General features: G+C 46.9%; 1 protein-coding gene and 1 long non-coding RNA gene across 2 annotated transcripts in view; one reads left to right on the plus strand and one right to left on the minus strand.

The window, feature by feature from the left end:
• LOC144892034 (uncharacterized) overlaps positions 1-24,801 on the plus strand; it is a 149,629-nt gene extending 124,828 nt beyond the window's left edge. The window contains exon 3 of the long non-coding RNA XR_013623350.1: positions 24,646-24,801. This is a non-coding gene — a long non-coding RNA (uncharacterized LOC144892034). The remainder of the gene's footprint in view (positions 1-24,645) is intronic.
• Positions 17,412-19,541, minus strand: LOC144891966 (uncharacterized). The gene has a single exon (XM_078777078.1). The coding sequence runs from the start codon at positions 19,539-19,541 to the stop codon at positions 17,412-17,414; it is 2,130 nt and encodes a 709-aa protein (XP_078633204.1).
• Positions 24,802-25,496: the final 695 nt, after the last annotated feature.

Raw genomic sequence — 25,496 nt, forward strand, 5'->3', positions numbered from 1 at the left:
TCCTGAAGCTCAATGAGATTGTCATGGTCAGTGAAAGGTCGGTTCATCTTCGCAAGATAGTATGCTGTTCTGAATACAGCATCTGTCTCAGCCAACACAGCCTCTGACACAGCTCTCACCAAATTTCCAAGTGAATCTTGTTTACCCTTTTCAGTGAGCTCCTGGGCTATTTCGTGTGCCCTGGACGTCTCATGTCGTCGAATCTTGTTCCTCAAAGAGGCCAGAGACGTTGATCTGTTTGCGTTTGAGGACTGGATCGTAAAGGACACCCACTCCTCAGATATGGACACTCTTTTTTCTCTGAGGATGCCAGTTGATTTTGTAGCGCTGCAAATGGCACAACCTGGACGTAAACAAAACCATGACTAATTAGCATCATCATACAAGTTTTGTATCTATATTAGCAATAACATCTGCTGAACAGGGCCAAAATTTACTCAAAAGTATTTAATAAACTGTTTACAATCTTCACACCATGGCTAACAAATGCATGAAAAGCAGACAAAAGGAGGAAAATGTTCCACTCTTTCAAAAGCTAATTATCTGCCAACTATTGATAACTAACATGATCATATAGTAATCTATTGGTGTAAATGTCTTAAATTAATGCACCTTTAAGATGACCATGAATTAACTCTCATTTGCATAGTCATTGACTTTATGAATTTCAATTGTTTATATCAGCTTTGCATGTGTGCTGATATTTACCTAACTTTCCGTCCCTCCACTCTAACCAAGGATGCCTGTTTTTAAACTCCCGAGCCTGACTTTCAGTCCACACGGCTGGCCAGGAGTTCTCAATCTCAACTGTCTCATCATCTGAAACTAGGAGAAATAAAAACATTGTATTCGGTTGACTACTGCACACAGACACACACAATTGTATATCTGAGCTGGCTCTCTTTTCTCGTTGTTTACAATGGGTACTACTGAGCATCGGGAGCGAGCCAAACTTTCACAGTTCGCTCTAAGCAGCTAAGCTTGGCGCTGTTTAGCTAGCTAGCAACATACAGCTCGTTGGTGGACAAGCCATCTCTCCCCTTCTCCCACAATTATTGATCCACCACACTAACGTTAGTGAGGTTAGCTAGTTCTAGATAGAATTCAATATACCAACAATCCCATGCTGTTACAGTTATGTTAATGATAACTATGCTACTTTCACTTACCAGGTAGGGTGATAGCATCGGGCTCAGTTTCTGTAACGTTACCGCGTAACGTTAGGATAGCATCAGCCTCATCTGGCTCTTTTTCTATAGTTTCTGTAACGTCAGTGTCACCCGAAGCAGCAGTAGCTTCAGGAGCAGGCTTGCGAAAACACTCAAAGAGTGTCGTTTGAGTGTGCTTTCGTTTAATCTTTTCGTTTCGTTTTTCTCCTTTATTGATTCACATTATTTTCGTGCCGAGAATGACCGCTAAGCAACTGTGTGGTTGTTCCTTGGTAGGTGACGTCAGATCCGGGTCACAGGTCACGGAAGCCCCAATGCCATTAGTCAGTGCTTCTTAACAAAGACGGGGCGAATTTTATCAAATCAAATCAAATTTTATTCATATAGTGCATTTTATGAATGAAAGTTATTTATATAGCGCATTTTATGAATGAAAGTGTGAAAGTTCTGTCACGAAACTATGTTGTATCCTCGCGCATTTTTAAGTGGGTATACGGAAATCCTGGACCTTTCCGAGTGGGTATATGGCGTATACCTGCGTATCACGAAGACTACACCACTGTGCGTCTCAGGCTTTGGTACCAAGCATGAACTATTGTTGGTGGGAAAGCAAGCGCCTCCATTACAGGCCAATCTGCCATTTTTTCTCAAGGAGGCCGTCCACCTGGTGCTTCGTGTTTTGTGGCCGTGGGATTCCCATATCGACATTATCATGTGGATCGCCGTTGGTTTCCATAATCGGCTTAATTTCCATATCAACATCAACGTATGGAGTGCCGTTGGTTTCCATATCGGCTTAAATGTTGGTGGACGTGGGGCGTGGATTGCATTCACGTTTTGGGGGATCGTTACCATGCCGCAATCTGCCCAACCTCTCACCTCGTAACTCCTCGTCCGCAGCCACGTCGATACCTGCATGTTCTTGCCGTTCTGCACAACTTCGACCTTCACCCCACGTGGGGATTTGTGCACGGACTTTGGGGAGTGTTACATTCCACTCACGTTTGGCGTATCGTAAGTTTATTGTTTTGAGAGCATTGGGGAATGATGGCACCATCATATGTCTTGTTGATTCGATGCAAGTGATATTTTCATGGTACTTTCTTTGATAGTGTTATTATTGTGCATGTGAGAGTTCTAAACACAATTACTTGTTTTGTTCTACACAATTGCATTGGTGTGGTTTTACCATGGTTTATTAAAACACTCAAAATAACAAATCTTTCTGCCGTGTTCCCTCTCGAGAATCTGAGGGGCACCGTAACTGCTCAAGACAGGAGATGTATTCCCAGGAATTGTCACTCTCCCACCAGCAGGAAGTTGGTGGGCTCCATATTTTATACAAAACTAGCAGGGATAACTGGCTTTGCCAGGTGCTGTTCTAATCCTGTTGCCATTTTGAAGAAATAAAAATTTGTTTGTTTTTTTCTATGTTTTTTTTTGTGGGGACCAAAAACACTTCCCAACCGCCATGAAGGAATGGGGTCAGGGATAATTTAATATTACCTTTATCAACTATACTGTTGCGGATCTCGGGTTACGGCGCTCCCCTTACCAAGGGGGGGTCAATCCCCATGTCTATTAAGCTGGCCATCTGAGTCCTGGAGCGATGACGTCACTTCCGGTCAGCGCTGAATAGGGTCGTAGGCTCCTATTACCTAATTACCAGTGCCTTCCGGTAAGCGAGGAAATGAGCCCCGCCCGAGCCGCGGCTGTAATAGGCATGCCGAGCGAAGCAAGCCATGACTCAGGCCATTAACAAAGACTAAACCCTATCACAACGGTCGGCCAAATCATGCCACGTATATCAATGGAGAAATCACTAAAGCGACCGGATGAGAGGAAACCCAAAGAATGAGAAGGAAGAACACAGGTTTATTAATTATGTACAAAACCAAAACCAAGGAAGAAACGAAAGGGAATGTACAGTGAAGAAGAAGAAGCAGATACACAGGGCAAACCTTATACACTCTTATATTATCACACGCCCAGGACAGTACAAACGGACTTACACGAAAGGATGGAATGGCAGGGCTGATGGGAAGGAAGAGAAGGGTCCGGGCAGGTGGTAGGTAGGTGTTGATGGTAGGCGGTGAGGTCCGGCTCTGACCTCGCGCCCCGGTCCACGCTCAGGGTGTTCACTCGCACCGCGGCAACGAGCGGCCGGCAGCTTCGGGTGGCGTTTAACATGAGCGGACAATTATATCGCGGGGGGAAAGACTGGGTTGCGGCGTATGTAATAAATTGTCCCTTAGCCTTCGGCCAGCTGTGCGCCTCCAATGGTTCGTGACAACGGCAAGCAAGGACTCCTTTCTCATCTGTTTGATTCATTCTCCCGGGCACCTCTCTGAAGTAGTCCCACACAGCCGCTTATATTGCCCACTCGTGTATAAAGCCACCTTCCAGTGAGTTGGCCTCGGCCCTCATTGGTCGCGAGCGCTCACCGGTCCGCCCCTTGATGGTGCGTTGAGGGGCCACTCCTTCGTTCCTGGCGCTCCTCCCCCTTTTTCTCCAACTCAGCCACGTGGCTTATGGCGGCTTGCGGGAACAACCAGAAGGCAGCGAACGCTACTGGCAAGCAAGGGAACACAATTTGGAGGGAGGGTACGCCGCAAAATGAATAGGATTGGAAAAAGGGGCCGAGGTTATTTGATTAATACAACGCAGATTCAACTATTGGAAACAGATCCTTACCTGACACACATACTAATGAAATAACTAAAGAAGAGCCTATGGTGTCCTACGTGTTGCAATATGACCTAACTAGGGTGCGACCTTTGATCTTTACACAAAAGTGGGAATATTTACAGGGGATTATTTATAAGGGATTATTACAAATATTTACAAAGTGGAGGGTTCTAAAAACCGCAACACAGCACCCTCATTTCCTCCAGGGCCGTCCCGGCCCGAAATAACTTGAACTTAGTGTGACACCCAGGTGTGGTAACCCTCTACTATTAACTTCACCCCGAGTGCGACATTTTTAAAACAACTAAGTATGTCCCGCCTGCTGCATTGCATTATATCTGTCAGACTCACGCCCACAGAATAACCAAATCACGGAATTAATTCTCAAGCTAAACATTGACGGTGGGGAGCATTATTTACAAAGACACTACTTGGTATTTACACGCGAACCCAGGACCTGTCTTTTGGGAAAGAAAAGAATAACTTTTGAAAAGAGGAAAGGCATACACTGCACTGCACCGATACCACCAGCACCAATAAGCACCAAAGCACCAAAATGCACAAAAAACACCATCCGGTGCACAGTCATACATTTCAAATAATCAGCAGATGACTTGCGACGTCTTCTCTGCTGGGCCGATGTTCTTGGCTGCTGCGCTGATGTTCCTGATGACTTCTTGCTTGCTGCCTAGTTGGTAATAAAAGGGCACAAAACGCGTCCACTTTTTAAATTATGGCCAGCAGGGGCCAACTAGGGTGGTCCACCTGCATGGCTTAGGTGCCACCTTTACCGTGGTCTGCAAGCAAGGTTTCCACTGGCCACAATGGCCGTTCCCCAGCAGAGGTGCCAGGCCCCAAAACGTGGGGTCCATGAGTGGGGTACCGGTCCAGGCAGGCAGCAGCGAGGGTGCGGGCACACAACTATGACACCTGCACACTTTCCGATCAGTACCCAAAGACCACGGTCCAGGAGTGGGGAAGGAAGACAAAGCAGGGTTAGCGGGGTGCAAGGGCGCAAGAACACACGTTAACACAAGGTAATGCAGAGGTGAGGTGCGCAGGAGAGCGAGCCGAGAAAGCTCGTCCCTACCGTACTTCCCCCCCCCATCACCTAATCTACCCTTGCCCTTACCCCGTATTTACACAATTTACAAATCCGTCACCCTAAACGTCCTGTCTTCCCCATATCTCCCCTAATACCAAATTCGTCATCGATCCCTCTAAACCCAAATTTGCCATTACTCAATTCATCATCAATCCCTCCAAAGGATGGAATACCAAGCACAATGTCACCCCCCACGTCATGATGCGTCTTACATACCAGACATTTGCACAAACCGGTGGTGTAGAGTCCTGTCACCTTGGTGAGTGGATGCGGATGGTGCGAAGAGACTTACAATCCTAACTACCTTCTAAATGACTTTAACACACTTAACACTACCCGGGGTCTTTCCCTGCCAAACCATTGGCCATTTTACACGATGTGGTTCGAAAAACCAATTCCCATTGACCAAACTGTGGTGCTCACCAATTTGGGGTCTCACTCCCCTGATTCTACTCCCTGTGCCCTCGCACAATTTCAAGGCTGGGTCGTGTGGCGCTCCCAGCAGGTCCGCTCACCTGCACACCTCCGCCACTGTAGTTGTCTCCCGAGCTTACTGACTCCTTACCCTAACCTACCTGGGGAAGGCCCTCTGGCGCTCTCACCCCCTACCGCCCTCTCTGGCGTCGGGCTACCCGGGTCCGTCCTCCGGATCCTCGGGCCCCATTGAACAACTACTGGCTCCCAGAGCCTACCTGCAGCCTCACCTGGCCGACAGACTAACAGTGGTGGAGTGCCCATTTAACCACACACACAAACAGGCCACACGCCCAGCCAATTTACTCCACAAATGCACCCAACACAACACTCCTGTGCAACTACTCGCAGCACAGATGCCAATATCCAACCACAATTTACCTACTCCCTCTACCTACTTTTGAACTACCCTCCCCGGGTACTCATGAAGGGGTCCATTCTGCCCCCACTCACCCTTTCGCACCATACACTCCACTCCACGTATTCCACACTACTCACTCCACACCTTCCATTCCGTACTCCATTCATTCCATCCAACCATTCTCCATACACCTGTATGTCAATTGCACACCTGGTGCCCACACACCTGGTGGCACTTGCACCATCCTTTCCTCCAGCACCATTCACTCAATATCATGCCAATCATCATGCTCACCACAAACACATAGCTGACTACTCCCTACACATTGCTGCCATCATCTTAGCTGACTACTCCCTTCTGAAACTCGTGCTCCCTGTCTTCCCTTACACTATGCACTCCCTCATCGTTATTATGCAACTAATATCTCTACGTCCCCTCTACAGGTATGATGTCGGCATCTAAAGCCGAGGCAATCCACGAGGGCGCCTGCTCGCCGGTGTAGGGTCTTATCCGGTCGGCATGGACGATCCGAGGGAGGGCTCGTGGCCCCATTTTGATCTTAATGACCACGTCACAGACTTGTGACAGGACGACCCCTGGGCCTTGCCAGGGAGAGGTGAGTTTTGGGCACCTACCCTTCTGCCTCCGGGGATTGAAGAACCAAATCTTAAACCCCGGAGCGTACTGACTCCCCTGGCTCCGGTGGTCATACCTGCGCTTCATCTTGGCCCCCGCCAGATGGAGCTGGCGGCGGGCGAAGGCATGGACCCTCTCCATGCCTTCCTCTAGATGACATGCATAACCCTCCCTCGGCGGTGTATCAGTGGTGTCTGGCACGGGACCGCATAGCAAGTCGGCGGGAGCCCGCAACTCCCGCCCAAACATAAGCAACGCTAGACTGCATGCGGTGGCCCCGTGCTGGCTGGTTCGGTAGGCCATTAACAAATACGGGAGATGTTCGTCCCAGTCATCCTGACGGGTGGTGGTGAACAAGGCCAGTTGTTGGACCAATGTTCGATTGAACCGTTCCAACATCCCGTCAGATTGTGGCCGCAAGGGCGTTGTCCGTGTCTTCCGAATCGACAGGAGTCTGCACACATCTTTTAGGAATTGACTTTCAAAATATCGACCCTGATCAGTGTGCAGCTCCTGTGGAATCCCATGCTGACATACAAATCCTTCCACGAAGGCCTGTGCTACCACCCCGGCTTCTTGGTTGGGGAGGGCATAGGCCTCCGGCCACTTGGTGAAATAGTCCATTACAACAAGGATGTACTTATTACCTTGGCGGGTGTGGGGTAGCGGTCCTAGAATATCCATAGCCACCCGCTCAAGGGGGGCCCCCACCTGGTGTAATTGAAGGGGGGCCCTCATCTTCCGTGCTGGTCCCTTTTTGGCAGTACAGGCGTCGCATCTCCGACACCAGTCCTGTATGTCGCGCCCCATATTTATCCAATAGAACCTCCGGTGGACCCAAGATATTGTCTTTGTCCTGCCCAAATGGCCACCGGAGCGGCTACCATGCACCTGTTGTAATATGGTGTTCTTGAATTTATTTGGAACTATCACCAGCCAGGAAGATCTCTCAGAGGGAACCTCCACCCACTTGCGATACAAGATGTTGTCTTTCAATTCCAGGGTCTGCCAGTGAGCCCAATATGACTTTGTTGGCGCCCCGAGGGGGGTGACCTCTTCCCCCTTAGGTCTTTGCCCCAATTTGACCCATTCGTACACCGGTCCCAGAACGGGATCCTCCCGATGGGCCGTGCTCCATGCCAATGTTCCGAATTCTTCATCTGCGGTTAGTGGCAAAATTGGCCCTCTCACCCGGGTTGCACGGACGACGAGGATAGGGGCGGAATCGCCCAATTGCTCCCTCTCCTCGTGTCTCGCACAAAATTTGCAGTTTTCCCCCAGACAAGGACGCCGAGTGAGTGCATCGGCATTCCCATGGGCCTTCCCGGCCCTATGGGTCACATTAAAATCGTACTGCTGCAACTTTTCCAACCACCTTGCAATTTGGCCCTCCGGTTCCTTGAACCGAAGGAGCCATTGCAAGGAGGAATGGTCAGTTCGAACCAAAAATTTCCGCCCGTACAAGTACGGGTGGAAGTGGTTCATGGCAGCCAGCATAGCCAATAACTCTTTGCGAGTGACACAATAATTTCGCTCGGGCCTACTCATGGCCAGACTATAATACGCGATCACTCTCTCCACGCCCTCCTTTGTCTGAGACAAAAGTGCGCCCAATCCTTCCTGGCTTGCATCCGTGTCCAGGATAAATGTCCCGTCACTAGTGAGTGGGGTATGGTAGAATGGGTGCGGATGTCAAACACCCCTTCAATGCTAGGAAGGCCTCTTGGCACTCCCTTGTCCAATTAAATCTCGTCCCCTTCTCCGTAAGCCGGTGAAGGGGCCGGGCCAACTCTGCAAATTTCGCCACAAAGCGCCGGTAGTAGGAGCAGAGTCCCAAAAATCCCCGCACCTCCTTGATGGTACATGGTGCGGGCCACTCCTCTACCACTGTAATTTTGCCTGGGTCTGTTTTTACCCCCTCGCGACCAATAACGTGACCTAAATAGGTCACCTCTCTTGCGAACAAAGTACATTTGCTCAGACTCAATTTCAGCCTGCCTGTCTGAGGCACCCAAACACCTGGTCCAAATTAGCTATAGCCTGGGGGAATGTCTTCGCATGTACCAGGACGTCATCCAGGTAAACCAGGCATGATTGCCATGGCATGCCGCCTAGTACATGCTCCATTCGTCTCTCAAAGGTGGCGGGGGCGTTACACAAACCAAACGGCATCACAGTGAACTGATACAGCCCCTTACCTGTGGGAAAATGCCGTTTTCTCCTTCCCTGCCCTATCCATCTCCACCTGCCAATACCCACTCTTGAGGTCTAAAGTTGAAAACCAATTTGAGCCCGCAACAGCATCGAGGGTACCGTCAATTCTTGGCAGGGGATATGAGTCTTTGAGTGTCACGTTGTTTAGCTGGCGATAGTTCACGCAGAAACGCATGGTCCTATCTTTCTTTTTGACCAGCACAACAGGTGACATCCAAGGACTTCCCGAGGGCTCAATGACACCTGCATCGAGCATTTTTTCTACCTGCTCGTCAGCTTCCTCCCTCTTGCTCAAAGGGAGCCGTCGGGCGGGCTGACGAATAGGCCGGGCCTCACCGGTGTGGATCTTATGTTTCACCAGGCCCGTATGTCCAATATCCTCGGGGGACAAGGAGAAGATATCCAAATGGGATCCAATTAGTTTGTGTAAGGCCTCCCTCTGGGTACCTCCCAACTCTACACTACTACGATTTACCATCTTGCAAATGGGATCGGGCCAATTCCTACTATTTATTGAAGGCTCCCCCTGGGGCCGGCTCGGCTGGACATTCTCACCCCTCACTGCCGCGACTTCATTAACTGGGGTGCAGCCGGCTACCTTCGTGCCCCTTACTATAGTGCGTGGTTCTGCACGAATATTAATTACGCGGACGGCCACCACCGGCCTGTCCGTTTTAATGAGGGTGCGGCCCATGATTAAACCCGGGATGGACTGCGCTGCCACCGGTTCGACCAGGCCGCAGGACTCCTGCCATGTTGGGTGAGCTGACCATCGGGCCGTCACTATGGCCTCGGCCCTCGGAGGGATGGTCACGGCCTCGGAAGCCTCCAGCTCCGTGCTCTCGGCCGTGCTTAACCCCTCCAATGATAGCTCCTCTACTCCCACTTGCAGGGTCCCCTGGCACAAATTGATTTTACAACCGCTGGCAGTCAACAAATCCAACCCAATTAAGCATGGGTCGCACACCTCCACCACCCAAACTTCTATCTCCCTCTTTACCGACCCCAACTTGAGGGTTACAAAACCACGCCCTATGATCGGGGCCGTTACCCCGGTAACCAGCTGCAAACTACAATTTTCCAGACGCTGGATTTTATCCCAGCCGTCCGCACTTGAATTGAGGATCACAGGGCTGATGATCGTGGCGCTAGCTCCTGTGTCCACTACGGCGTCTACCCCCACACCGGCAATTTTGCACCGATTCGTCAGGCTACCTGTACCAATTTGGCCACAATGAATGACCTGTCGCGTCATTGAGGGCGCTTCACCATCCCCTACTACCGAACACGGCCCTGTATGTCCGGCACCTTCTAGTTTCCCGGGCCCTGGCGGGGGGGTGTCTGGGGTCGGCTTGTCCGACCCGCACGGGGCGGAGTTGTTGGTCTCGGCTGTCGGGGTGTGTCCCGGCGCGGAACTCGACACTCCCACGCACGGTGACCCATCCGGCTACAATTGTAGCACCTCACCTGGTAAGGTGCTTGCCTCCGGAATTCCAAATTTCCCCCCTGAATGTCCGAATTGGGGCATTTGATCGTGGCCCACCGTGGGCCACCTCAGGGGCCGCCTGCCATGGTCCAGGTCCCGCCAGGCACTGGTTCACCAGCGGGGGGCCAGTCAGCTGCCTGGCTCAAGGTCTGCGGGCGCCACATGGCGAGCTGTTGTCGGAGCCTCCGGATCCGGGAAGGCCTGGATAAAGTGATCCAGCGCCAGGCTTTCCTGGGAACCCGCTGCCATGTCCGCGTGTGCAATCCCCACTGCGCGGCGAATGTCATGGGCAAGTTCCCCGATGGTCTCCTGGGGCTTGCGTTTTCGCTGCGCGAGCTGAGCTTTAACAAGCTCGCTCTGCTGTTCGATGCCGAATTGGTTAATTCAGGCCACGCGGAGGGCTGGCAGGGTGAGAGCACCCGGCGGAAACGCTGTCAGCACCTCCGCCGCCACGCCACGCAGTGCCCTCACAAGGTGTACTCCACCTTCATCCGGATTCCAACCGTTACCCCTACACACATACTCGAACTGCGCCAGGTAGGCCCGCAGATCACTCTTGCCGTCATACGGCGCGAGTGGGACCTTGTGGGTGCCCGAAGGCCGGACCCCGTGCGTCGCTCCTTGCGGGGTTAGCGTGGGGCCGAACCGTTCGTGCCCCCACAGTACACTATTCCCGGGGGGCTCTCGTGCATCCCCCGTCCCCCTAAAGACTACCCCTGTCGGTGTCGATGCTTGGGTTTCCCCTCCGCAACCCGCTACCCACTCCATCCTTGCACACCCTTACTCACCAATACCCCTCACACTCGCCATAACCGGACCTCCTTGCACACATCCTCTTTCCATGCACTCCGGACCAGTCGCACACCTCACCATTGGCTTCTCACGAACGCCCGGGTCCATACCGACCCCCAAACTAACTGAACCTCCCCCCACACCATATGCATTACCGAACATATCGCCACTCACCTCGGTGCCTCTTCCTCTTCGCTCCTCCTCCGCCACCTGCAAACTCTTTATCTGGTTAGCAAGTACATCATCACGATTTGAGCACAGACCTTGCACCAATTCCATTACCTCCTCCTTTATTTCTTTCTTAGTCTCCCTCCATCTCTTCTTAATTTCACTTACCCCCTCTTCCACTTCCTCTAACTTCTGCTTCACCTCTTCTATCTCCCGGTGCGCGCCCACAATTTCTTCCTCGAATGCTACCTTGGTCATCTCTATGTGCTTCCTCACTTCTCGTTCTTTCATCTCCATCGTCTCTACCACCTCCTCCAACCTCTTTGTCAGCCCCTCGTGCACCATCTGGCACTCTTTCTTCGTCGCTAATAGTTCCTTTTTAATCTCTTTCTGTGTTGCTTACAGCCCCCCTATCACGGCTGTGTTCTTTTCCACTTGCTCCCCTAACTCCTTTTGTCCCACTGTCAGCTGCCCTACTCCTAGCGTCAACTCCTCGATACCCCCTTGTAACCTCGCCGTACTCTTTCTCACCTCTCTCTCCACGCGCTCCTCACACTGCTTCACCTCATCGCGTACCCCCGCGACCTCTTCGCTCACCCCACGCCTTATATCCTCCCCCATCTCTCCCATTTCCCTGGTAGATGCCACCCTCATTTGTTCGAGCTCCCCCTTGTGGGCGTCCAATTTGGTTTCTAACCCAATCCTTACCTCCTCTATCTGCTCCCCCATCTGTTTGATTTCCCGGGCAGATTGCTCCCCCATTTCCCTCAATATGCCTCCCATCTTGTCTTCTAACCCCATTAATCCATTCTTCATCCCTTCCATTTGGTTCTCCTGCGCGACCATTCTGTTTTCCTGCCCTGTTAACCCTTCGTTCATTTGGCTACTCACGTCCTCCAATTGGGCCCCTAATCCTCCAAATTTACCTTATAGCCCCCCAAATTTACTGTCTAATCCCCCCAATCTGACTTCTAGGTCCTCAATTTGGCTTCCCATGTCACTTCTCAATCCGCCAATTTGGTTTCCCATGTCATTTCTCAATCCGCCAATTTGGTTTCCCATTCGTTCCAATTGTTCTCCCACCTTGTCCATACTGTCGTTCTTTTTCTGCATTTCCGCCATGAATTTGGCCATGAAGGCTTGCATTTCGCCCACCTCCATTGGTGCAGCGGGCGCGGCCCTCGTCACCATGTGCGAGGCGCCGCCATTTTGTGTTGCCGTGACCACGTGCGAGGTGCCGCCATTTTGCGCGCCTGCAACCCCCACTACCACACCTTCTTCAACCCCCTCTTCCATTACCCCCAATTGTTCCCTGGGGGTCCTGGGTCGATTCTTGATCTTCCTCTTCTATCTCCCCCACCGGCATCCGATCGCCTTGAGTATCCATGGCACGACCTTAATTTGTGGTTTAAAAATTTTTTTGGCTGCTCCTAATTTTGACCAAATTTTTTAGATGTTATAAGAAATTTGGTTCGGGTCCAATCCCACTTCTGACACCAATTGTTGCGGATCACAGGTTACAGCACTCCCCTTACCGAGGGGGGATCAATCCCCTCGTCTATTAAGCTGGCCGTTCGAGTCCTGGAGCTATGACGTCACTTCCGGTCAGCGCTGAATAGGGTGGTAGGCCAATTGCTCCTATTACCTAATTACCAGCGCCTTCCGGTAAGCGAGGAAATGAGCCACACCCGAACTGCGGCTGTAATGGGCACGCCGAGCGAAGCGAGCCACGACTCAGGCCATTAACAAAGACTAAACCCGATTATAACGGTCGGCCAAATCGTGCCACGTCTATCAATGGAGAAATCACTAAAGCGACCGGATGAGAGGAAACCCAAAGAAAAAGAAGGAAGAACACAGGTTTATTAATTATGTACAAAACCAAAACCAAGGAAGAAACGAAAGGGAATGTACAGTGAAGAAGAAGAAGCAGATGCACAGGGCAAACGTTATACACTCTTATATTATCACACGCCCAGGACAGTACAAACGGACCGACATGAAAGGTTGGAATGGCAGAGCTGATGGGAAGGAAGAGAAGGGTCCGGGCAGGTGGTCGGTAGGCGTCGATGGTAGGCGGTGAGGTCCGGCTCCGACCTCGCGCTCCGCTCCACGCTCCGGGTGTTCACTCGCACCGCGGCAACGAGCGGCCGGCAGCTTCGCGTGGCGTTTAACGTGAGCGGACAATTATATCGCGGGGGGAAAGACTGGATTGCGGCGTACGTAATAAATTGTCCCTTAGCCTTCGGCCAGGTGTGCGCCCCCAATGGTCCATGACAACGGCAAGCAAGGACTCCTTTCTCATCTGTTCGAGTCGTTCTCCCGGGCACCTCTCTCAAGTAGTCCCATGCATCCGCTTATATTGCCCACTCGCGTATAAAGCCGCGTGCCTTTTGGACACGCCTACCGGTGAGTTGGCCTCGGCCCTCATTGGTCGCGAGCGCTCACCGGTCCGCCCCTTGATGGTGCGTTGAGGGGCCACGCCTTCGTTCCTGGCGCTCCTCCCCGTTTTTCTCTAACTCAGCCGCGTGGCTTATGGTGGCTTGCGGGAACAACCAGAAGGCAGCAAACGCTACTGGCAAGCAAGGGAACACAATTTGGAGGGAGGCTACGCCGCAAAATGAATAAGATTGGAAAAAGGGGCCGAGGTTATTTGATGAATACAACGCAGATTCAACTATTGGAAACAGATCCTTACCTGAAACACATACTGATGAAATAACTAAAGAAGAGCCGATGGTGTCCTACGTGTTGCAATATGACCTAACTAGGGTGCGACCTTTGATCTTCACACAAAAGTGGGAATATTTACAGGGGATTATTTATAAGGGATTATTACAAATATTTACAAAGTGGAGGGTTCTAAAAACCGCAACAATATTATAAATGGTGCTCTGTCTGTCTGTCTGTCGTGCGATATCTTGAGAGCAGATTAACGGATTTCAACAAATCCAACTATGGTGGATTCAGGGAAATCCCGGGAAGGTTTGTGATGCAAAAAACAAAATGGGTACATGGGCACAAGTGGCGATACTACAAATGCCAACTTCCGATGCGAGTTATCCTTCCTTACATGGCGGGCAGGGTTCTCCCAGGAAACCTTTTTTGTTCTTGCTCCATAGATTAGCCATCACAGCTATGCCAAGGAAATGGAAACCCCCATTTTTTAGCAATGGCTCAAAGGCAGAGATGAGGAGACCTCATACAGTAGTTTGATTCTTGGCATGGCATGTGCCAAATTAATATTCACTCCAGACAGTCTGATCAAAAGAAGAGAGGGTGGAGAGGGAGCAAGAAATTATTTATATTTTGATCTTCCTCGTCATGTGTTGATGTATATTATTCGTAATTCAGCATCTAAAAAGGCTGTGATTAATATCCTATCAACAATCTCCTCGATACACCATCTAATTTTATTTTTTGGCATTAACAAAATATTTTTTTTGCAATTACATAAAGATTGGTATTCCTGTAAGCGAAGCGATGGGTCTTATATTCTAGTATCTACAAGAGCTGAGGCATTAAAGAGCGATTTAAAATAAAAAAAAACTTTTCAAAAAAAAAGTGTTTGCCGAAAACACTCACCGGCACTCACTGATGAACCTCTGAAAGTTGGACAAAGATCCGCGAAGCCATGTCTGAGAAAAATGGCAACACACACACCGATCTCCCGAGAAACATCTCTCATATACTATGATCGTACTGCCCTTTCCTAATACGACCGGAATCTCCTCTTGTGAAAGCCCCGGTTGCAGTATGTTCCTGAAAAGAAATAATTCGGAATGGAAGAAAGCCATCTCTCATCTACATTGTTGTCCCAGGTCAAAGACATTTCAAAGAGAAAATCTTTACTGTGGGACAATAAACAAGGACATTGAAGAATGCATCACTGCCTTGAAGAGGATACTCCACTCACATGGACTTAACCTTTCCAAGTTGGAATAAATGTTGCCAAGAAATGTGAAAGTTCCAACAATGAGGATGGATGTGCACCTTATCAAAGTCATAGAAAAAGGGAACTGAGGCAGAAAACTGTTGTAAAACCTTTATAGACACCATTATAAAAACCATGAACAAAAATCTGGATGTGTTCAAACCATTTTCAACCATCTTCCACCCAGTGTTATAACCTCAAAAATGTTAATCCCATTTTGGTGTTGCAAAAATCAAGCACATCAGAGATCATTGCTCTGAGTTGTCAGGTTTCATAAACTGTCACAAAGCAGGAATTTCCACAGTTCAAACCGATTAAAGAAAAGAGTTTAAACAAAACTGCACTGTCCATGTGAAAGTTGTGCACACCACAGTCGTGGCCAAAAATATTGGCACCCTTGCACCTTTTTCAAATAACTCACAATTTTCTCGAAAAATACGTTGAAATTGCTGAAAGTATTTGGTCTCCACAATTCTTTATTTCACTGTTAATATTACAGAATCTTTGGTTTTGATTCAGAACTTAATATATCCTTTTAAATCAGAAAATAAAAATAAATGGCATTGACAAAATTATTGACACCCAAGACTAAATATTTGGCAGCACGGCCTTTGGACAAAATAACTGAAGTGAAGTGCTTCCAAAAGCCATGAATGAGCTTCCTACACCACTCTACTGGCAGTTTGGCCCACACTCTTGTTGTGCAAACTGCTCCAGTTCTTCCAGATTTGAAGGGTACCTTCTCCCAACTGCTGTTTTCAGATCTCCCCACAGGTGTTCAATGGGATTTATATCTGGACTCATTGCTGGCCACTTCAGAACAGTCCAGCGTTTTGTCTTGAACCATTACTGGGTGCTTTTTGAAGTGTGTTTGGGGTCATTGTCCTGCTGCAAGACCCATGACCTTCGATGGAGACCCAGCTTTCTGTCACTGGGTTCAACATTGTGCTCCAAAATACCTTAGTAATCTCCTGATTTCATGATGCCATGCACACATTCAGAGCACCCAGTGCCAGAGGCAGCACAGCAACCCCAAAACATCACTGAACCTCCTCCACGCTTAAATGTAGGGAAGGTGTTCTTTTCTTTGACGGCTTCATTTTGTTTTCTCTAAACATAGAGATGATGTGCTTCATCAAAAAGCTCTAATTTGGTCTCATCTGCATTATTTATAGGGTTAGCTTCATCTCAATGATGCTGATCTCAATGATCTCAATGATCTCAATGTCTCAATGATCTCAATGATTATAGGGTTAGCTTCATCTTCATCTTCAAAAGCTTCATCTCACATGACATTCTCCCAGAGGGATTTTGGCTTGTTCATGTGTGTTTTGGGCCTCTCTCTCAGCAGTGGGGTCCTCCTGGGTCTCCTACCATAGAAAACCCTTTCATTGAGTTGGCAACAGATGGTGCGAGTTGAAACTGCCGTACCTTGTGTCTGAAGGTCTTCGATCAAGTTTTCTCTTGCAGCCACGTCCAGTGAGGTTGGGTATCAGTGCCAAGGGCCTTACATTTCCTGATAACATTGCGTGCGGTGGACACAGGAACATCAAGGTATCTGGAGATGGACTTGTAGCCTTGAGATTGTCCATGCTTGGCTACAATCTTGTGTCTGATCTCCTCAGACAATTCTCTGGTTTTCTTTATTTTCTCCATGCTCAGTGCGTTGCACAGTGACACAAAACAGCATAATGACTCCTTTTCTAGATTCAAACTGGTTGAATGAAGGATTTTTATATTGCAGGCATCTGCAACTCAACATAAGCGAGTTCAATTCCAAAGTAAAGGAGAATCACCGGCTTGAAATTTAATTATTTCTAACAACTTTGAAAAGGTGCCAATAATATTGTCTGGGCCATTTTAGGATTTCTGTGTGGAATAAGCTCAGATTTAGTAATTTTTTCAGCTTTTTTTTGTTTTGTTCCACCGCAAACCAGAAGAAATACATATGTGGATACCAAAAGATTTTTTAAATTTCAACAACTTTCTGGAAGAAATGGTGCATTATTTGAAAAACGAGTGAGGGTGCCAATATTTTTGGCCACGACTGAACCTCTACTTGACCACAAAAAGGACTTTCCACAGTTGACGACACTGAATCAAAATCCTGATCCTGATAAAGATGATAACAAGGACCAAACCTCCACCATAAACTTTAAACAAGTTCATGAAGATTGTCATTAAAGAATCCCAGATAGAAAAACGTAGACTTCAATGCTGGTTGTAAAATGAGGGGATGTGGAAAAAAAAAAGGAGAATACAAAACAACATTTAAAATTGGTGAATGCATGTTGAAATGACTGGTGCCTTAATGATGATTTTACCAATTCGGATTGAATCAAATTGATCTTTGAACAAAATACCTTGAGACACACAGAGCACTTTTAGGCTTCTCTCCCATGGGAACTTCTAAGATGTCGGTGCAAATGTGATGAATGAAAAAAATCCTTGTTGCAATGAGAACACTTGTAAGGCTTCTCTCCCGTGTGAATTTTTTGATGTAGGTGCAAATGTGATGAATAAACAAAATCCTTGTTGCAAACCAAACATTTGTACGGCTTCTCTCCCGTATGTATTCTTTGATGCATCTTCAAAGTATGCGAAAGAGGAAAGGCCTTAAGACACACAGAACACTTGTGCGACTTCTCTCCCGTGTGAATTTTTTGATGTCGGTGCAAATGTGATGAATAAACAAAATCCTTGTTGCAAACCAAACATTTGTACGGCTTCTCTCCCGTATGTATTCTTTGATGCATCTTCAAAGTATGCGAAATAGGAAAGGCCTTAAAACACACAGAACACTTGTGCGGCTTCTCTCCTGTGTGTAGTTTTTCGTGATGTGTCAATGTTCCTCTCTCAACAAATGCCTTAAAACACACAGAGCACTTGTGTGGCTTCTCTCCCATGTGAATTTTTTGATGTCGGTGCAAATATGATGAACAATCAAATTCTTTGTTGCAAAGAGAACACTTGTAAGGCTTCTCTCCCGTGTGTATCCTTTGATGCTTTTTCAATATTCTTTTATCACCAAATGCCTCAAAACACACAGAACACTTGTGTGGCTTCTCTCCTGTGTGTATCCTTTGATGCCTTATTAATGTTTGTCTCTGAGGAAATGCCTTAAAACACACAGTACACTTGTGCGGCTTCTCTCCTGTGTGCATTTTTTGATGTTGATGCAAATATGATGAACAAGCAAATTCCTTGTTGCAAAGAGAACACTTGTGTGGCTTCTCTCCTGTGTGTATCCTTTGATGCCTTATTAATGTTTGTCTCTGAGGAAATGCCTTAAAACACACAGAACACTTGTGTGGCTTCTCTCCTGTGTGCATTTTTTGATGTTGATGCAAATATGATGAACAAGCAAAATCCTTGTTGCAAAGAGAACACTTGTGTGGCTTCTCTCCTGTGTGTAGTTTTTCGTGAGATGTCAATGTTCCTCTCTGAACAAATGCCTTAAAACACACAGAGCACTTGTGTGGCTTCTCTCCCGTGTGTATCCTTTGATGCATTTTTAATTTGCCTTGATCACCAAATGCCTTAAAACACACAGAACACTTGTAAGGCTTCTCTCCTGTGTGTATCCTTTGATGCTTTTTTAATATGCCTTGATCACCAAATGCCTTAAAACACACAGAACACTTGTAAGGCTTCTCTCCTGTGTGTATCCTTTGATGCTTTTTTAATGTGCCTTGATCACCAAATGCCTTAAGACACACAGAACACTTGGAAGGCTTCTCTCCTGTGTGTATCCTTTGATGCCTTTTTAATATTGCTTTATTACCAAATGCGTTAAAACACACAGAACACTTATACGGCTTCTCCCCCATGTGAGTTTTTTTATGTCGGCGCATATTTGATAAATCAACAAAATCCTTGTTACAAACAGAACACTTATATGGCTTCTCTCCCATGTGAGTTTTTTTATGTCGGCGCATATTTGATAAATCAACAAAATCCTTGTTACAAACAGAACACTTGAAAGGCTTCTCTCCTGTGTGTATCCTTTGATGCATTTTAAATTTGCTTTTATCAACAAATGCCTTGAAACACACAGAGCACTTGTGTACATTCTCTCCCGTGTGCATTTTTTGATGTTGATGCAAATGGGATGAAGAAGCAAAATCCTCGTTGCAAATGGAACACTTGTCGGGTTTCTTTTCTGTGTGTATTTTTTGATGCCTTATTAATATTCCTCTCTGAACAAATGCCTTAAGACACACAGAACACTGGCAAGGCTTCTTTCCCATATGTCTTCTTTGATGACTTATTAAAGTTGCTCGATAAACAAATGCTTCAAGACACAAAGAACACTTGTAAGGCTTCTCTCCGGTATGTATCCGTTGATGTTGACGCAAATGTGATGAATAAAAAAAATCCTTACCACAAACAGAACATTTGTGTGGTCTCTTCCTTCCTTGGATATTCTTGAGAGTCTCTGCGCAGCTTTTACAACTGCGGTTGGAAGACGCGCTGCTAAACGTTTCAGTTTCTTGACAAACATTCTGTGTCATGTGATGATTTAAAACTTCTGAGCAGAACAACTGAGAACAGTTGTAACAAGAAACCAGTTTCATTTGTTTCACTGAAAAGAAAAATCACAAAAAGTATTCAAAATTTACCAAAACTTCAAAATGTTGGAAGATTGATAATATTTCAGTCAGATTAGATGAAGCATTTGCCATCTTTCTGTCCTTCATTCAATGGACAAGCTCAATATCAAGGATTCAAAAATGGCAGAATTTTCCAAAATGTATCAGACAGTGACCGAGTAAACACAAGCGACCTTACCAGAGGTTATTCGATTATTCTGGCAGCAGAAAATAACAAGGTGTAATGTGTGGTCCTCATTAGTCCCCGACCTGTGAACACCGGAGGGGACTATAGGTTTGCACGCCGTCCCTCCGTCTGTCTGTCAGTCTGCCAGTCTGTCAGTCCGTCATGCAAAGCACAGTTTTCCGGACTTCTTTTTCTGAGCTCTTAATGCTAATGGTTTCAAACTTGTTACATGGTTTCCTCATGATAAGTTACAGATCAAGTTCGAACTTCACGACGTTTCGATCATTTTTGACAAAGTTATGGCACTTTATATATTCTAGAGTTCTCCTCAAGCCGCACCGCGCGTGCCCTCAGCCTCGTCTCGCAAACGTCAAAAGCGCGACACAGCGCGCACTTTCGGGAGGGGCAAAGCCAAGCCGAGCAACATATTGATACACATATTGAGATTGAGCATGATATACATATATATTGAACATCAACATATTGAGCATGATATACACATCGATCATTGATCGTGAACCGGAAAATATAATAAATTACTGATATTTAGCGACTCTAAAGGTTCTTTATCAACAACTTATTTTCTGTGCCTTTGCTGACCTGTCTGCAAGGTGTATAAATCGAAGTCCCGAGTGCGAATCACAGGTGAGCCCGTCCTGAGGTAATTAGCGATTGGGAACGATTCAGAACCTGTGGGTAAATAACCCTTGGTAATTTCCCCAACAGTTTTCCGGACGACAGACTGCCGGTAGGGGACATGTATTGCAGCGCAATACTCAGAATGCTTGTTTATATTGTCATGCTTGTGGGGGTAGGCAAATGATTACCTTAGAGCCAGGTATAACTGTATAGATTACCATGCTCTGAATGTCGTGTCACCATCTTGATATACATACAGTGCATTCAGAAAGTATTCAGACCCCTTCACTTTTTTCACATTTTGTTTTGATGCAGCTTTTTGCTGAAATCGTTTAAATTCATTTTTTCCCTCATCAATCTACACTCAACATCCCATTATGACAAAGAGAAAACAGGATTTTAGAAAGTTTTGCAAATTTATTAAAAAGAAAAAAGTGAAATATCACATTGACATTGAAATTTAGCTCAGGTGCCTCCCATTTCTCTTGATCATCTTTGAGATGTTTCCACACCTTGATTGGAGTCCACCTGTGGTAAATTCAATTGATTGGACATGATTTGGAAAGGCACACACCTGTCTATTTAAGGTCTCACAGCTGACAATGCATATCAGAACAAAAACCAAGCCATGAGGTCGAAGGAACTGCCTGCAGAGCTCAGAGACTTGATTGTGTCGAGGCACAGATTTGGGGAAGCCTACAAAAAAATCTCTGCTGCATTGAAGGTTCCCAAGAGCACAGTGGCCTCTGTAATTCTTAAATGGAAGAAGTTTGGAACAATCAGGACTCTTCCTCGAGCTGGCCGCCCGGCCAAACTGAGCATTCGGGGGAGAAGGGCCTTGGTAATAGAGGTGACCAAGAACCCGATGGTCACTCTGGCTGAGCTCCAGAGATCCTGTGTGGAGATGGGAGAAACTTCAAGAAGGACAACCATCACTGCAAAACTCCACCGATCTGGGCTTTATGGCATTCAAAGTACACCGCCCCCATGCCAAATAATGAAATATCCTACAGCGCAGCATTGCCGGGGCGCCTCTGGCGCCCGGCAATACCGCAGTGCAACTCATAGAGGCTGCATTGGGAGGGAGAGGTGTACACTAATTGATTGATTAATTGTATAATTAAAATCAATTGAAGATTATCACAAAATATTTTCTTAATCAATTGGCTTATAGCATAACTAAACCACTAGTGCTTCATCCGAAGATGTATCTTTTAGAAATTGAATTAAATAACTCATTAATAAAAAATTAAATGATTAATTGATTAATCAATAAATAATTAATCGATTAATCAATAAATAATTGATCGATTAAATGATTAATCAATAAATCAAAAATATCCTTGATAGCCACATCACTTGGTCACTGTCATGTCCAAATATTAGCTTCCCAGCTCAAAAGGTGCCTGAGATATTGGCCAAATGAGAAAGAAAATAAAGAAATGATTAATAATGAAAATAAATAAATAATAATCATGAAAAAATTAAATTAATCAATTCGGTCACAGAACACATAAATCACCACCATTTCATCAGAATCTGTAACTGATTTTTTTTTTTAAAGGAAATTAATCGAATAATTAAATAATTAATCGATGAATTGATTAATTGATTAATCAATAAATAAAAAATATCCTTGATAGCCACATCACTTGGTCACTCATGTCCAAATATTAGCTTCCGAGCTCAAAAGGTGGATTCTCGGTGGTGTGTCTTTAATAGGATTATATCGGTGTTTGTTTTTCATACCTGTGTACAGAATCGTCGGTTAGTTCGTGTCGCGTATTCTGAGGCCTAGTGTAGTATGCTACCGTGTCCGACCTTGGCTTGAGGCTTTGTTTTTGTCTCAGTGGTTCTTCGATCGCACTGCAATTACTTTCGGTCTCTGTTTTTCCCGGTCTTTTCACCCCATACTTCCTTGTTTTGAAATCTCCTCAAAAAAAAAAAAAAAAAAAAAAAATTTTTTTTCCTTCTCTGTTCTTATCCATTTGTTCGTTCTTATTTGTTCGTTCGTTCTTCGACCACGTTGTTCGTGATCATGTGATCACGTTGTTAAAAAATGTTTAATTTGTCCCCTGAAGAACTGTATTCTGTCTGTCGTGTTCTGTCGTATTCCATAACACCTTTTTCTTCTTTTTCTATAAAAGGATGCTTTCGACTTGCTCACCAAATCTATTCATTCCAAAAAAAAATTCCATCTCTTACAGTGCCTCTTTCATACATTCCCTAAACTCCCCAGCACTCCACCCATCCTTCAGCGTCCTCAAACGTATTTTTGACACGAATGTCTCAAGAAACTCATTTTGCAATAAATGTTCGTTTCTCATTAATCGTCCACTTTTCAAAATCCAATCTCACCCCTCCCCTCCAAATCTTCCCCATCACCCCTTCCCTCCAAAACTTCCCCATCACCCCTTCCTTCCAAATCTTCCCCATCACCCCTACCCTCCAAATCTACCCCCTTGCCACTTCCCTCCAAATCTTCCCCATCACCCATCTCTTTCAAATATTCCCCCTTGCCCCTCCCCTCCAAATATTCCCCATCACCGATCCCTTTCAAATCTTCCCCCTTGCCCCTCTCCTCCAAATCTTCCCCATCACCCATCCCTTTCAAATCTCCCCCCTTACCCCTTCCCTCCTAAACTCCCCCCACACCCCTCGCGTCCGAGACTCTCCCTCGCTCCTCCCCTCCCTCTCACCCCTCCTCCTCAAAGCATCCTCCCCGCTTCTTCCCCCTTCCAACTTTCACCTTCATCTCCCTCAACCTTCTGCCTCACTCTTCCCCCTCCTCAAATAACACCTCACTGCGCCTCACCCAATCACCATCAAACCTTTTGTCCGCCCCATTCTTCCCTTTCTCCAAGCAATTCTGAAATCTCTGACACACCTTCAACAGCTCTCCCTACTGTTACGGATTCCGGATTTATGTGAATTACTATTCAGGTCATTGCTTATTAATGTTTATTCTATTAAAGGTTGTTGTGGTTAAATGGTTAGAAGCGCTCCTGATAACAGGAGACCGGAAACGGGATGGTGAACCGGAAGAAGAAAAAAGACAAGGTCGGGAGAGAAGCGGCCATCTTGATCCTCGTCCAGCTCCGACGCGAGCCGACTCGATCTTTACCTGCTTAGGAACGCTGAGTTTGAAAAGCCCATCTGGCGAGAGGAGTTAGCTGCGCGGGGTGATTGCCTGTTACGTGTCAGGTTGCCGTGGGTTCCTGGAAGGAACCAAGCGTCCGGCACTGTTCGCCTCGACGCCTACGAGTTGGGCCTCGCGCGCTTTGCGAGCCGTTCACAGCCCAGAGGCCGCGATCACGGGCTCCGACCCCGGTGGCGTCCCGAGGAGGTGTCCGCAGCAGCAGCCGTTCCCGGTACGGGACGTGCACGTTTGGAGCATGTCAGCCAGGGGTCCGTTCAACCGCCCGTGTGCGGAGAAGTCGACCTACACCTTGGTCTGGAGGGGCCCCGAGACATTGTGAGGGACATTGACTATTGAGGGGTCGTGAGTGGGGTCAAGGGGGGAAATATATGAGATGGCCATCTTAGTAATATTGTTGATTGATTGTTGATTGTTGTTGATTGATTGGGAATATATTATTGATTAATCCGGATCCTTGGTGTGGGGTTTCTTATTGACTGGAATTCATATTGATTGCGTTACGAAAGCGTATAAATCATATATCTTTCTGGCGGGGTTCCTCTCACGGTCCGGGGGTCACCGAGACCAGGTAGTCACCGGGAGGACCACGTAACAGAAATGGGGGCTCGTCAAATTGAAGTCCGGGATCTAAAATTGTATCAAATAATAAAATAATATTTTTATTAATTAAAATTAATTAATTAATTATTAATTGGTAAATTTTTGGGAAGTTGTGGTAAAGTCTTGGGTGAAGGTTAACAGGTGTTAACGATAGTCACCATGGCGTTTGTGGCACAGAACTTTGCGGTAACCCCGAGTGAGGCACAGTTCCGAGCGTTACTAAAATCGGACCTCTTGAAATTGACCAAACATTTTAACTTGGAGGTCCGAACTAATTTGAGGAAGGCAGAGTTGCAGACCGCGGTGATACAATCTATGGTGGGATTAGGAACATGGGACGAGTTAGCCTGGGAGTGGCTACCCGAAGAACCAGAAGACGTTGAGCTCCGGAAACTGGAGTTGCAATTACGGAGCCAGGAACGGATCAAAGAAGAAGAAAGGAAAGCGGAAAAGGAAAGAGCAGAAGAAGAAAGGAACGCAGAAAAGGAAAGAGCAGAAGAAGAAAGGAAAGCAGAAAAGGAAAGAGCAGAAGAAGAAAGGAAAGCAGAAAAGGAAAGAGCAGACGAAGAAAGGAAAGCAGAAAAGGAAAGAGCAGAAGAAGAAAGGAGAGTGGAACGAGAACTCCAGGAAAGGTTAGAAGGGAGAAAAGCAGAGGAGAGGAGAGCTGCAAGGGAACTCGAAGCAGAGGAGAGAAAAGCCGAAAGGGAATTAAAGGAACGTGACATGGCGCTTCAGCAAGAAATTAAATTCAAGGAGCCGGAGTTAATGAGAGAACGGGGAGAGGTACCACCCTTGCTGACGGGGCCGACACCTAGCCAGAACACCTGGGATGTGGGCAGACATGTGAGGCTGGTTCCACCCTTCAGTGAAAAGGAAGTCGCTAAATTTTTTCCACACTTTGAGAAAGTGGCTCGACAGTTAAACTGGCCGGAGGAGGCCTGGACCATACTAGTGCAAAGTGTGCTGGTGGGTAAAGCTCAAGATATTTATTTGGTGCTACCAATGGACCAATGTGCAGATTATGAGGTATTGAAGAAGCACATTCTCAAAGCCTATGAGTTGGTTCCTGAAGCTTACCGGCAAAAATTCAGGAATGCCAGGAAGAGGGAGAGTGAGACCCATGTGAAGTTTGCCAGAGTGAAAGAAAACATGTTTGATCGGTGGTGTGAGTCAAAAGGAGTCGGGAAAGACTTCGAAGCATTGCGTGACTTGATCCTGGTGGAGGAATTTCAACAGTGTGTCCACGAGGACATCAAAGTGTACCTGCAGGAAAATAAAGTACCAAAGTTGT

Source organism: Myxine glutinosa, chromosome 5, assembly GCF_964187855.1.
Source record: "Myxine glutinosa chromosome 5, kmMyxGlut1.1, whole genome shotgun sequence".
Lineage (NCBI taxonomy): Eukaryota > Metazoa > Chordata > Myxini > Myxiniformes > Myxinidae > Myxine > Myxine glutinosa.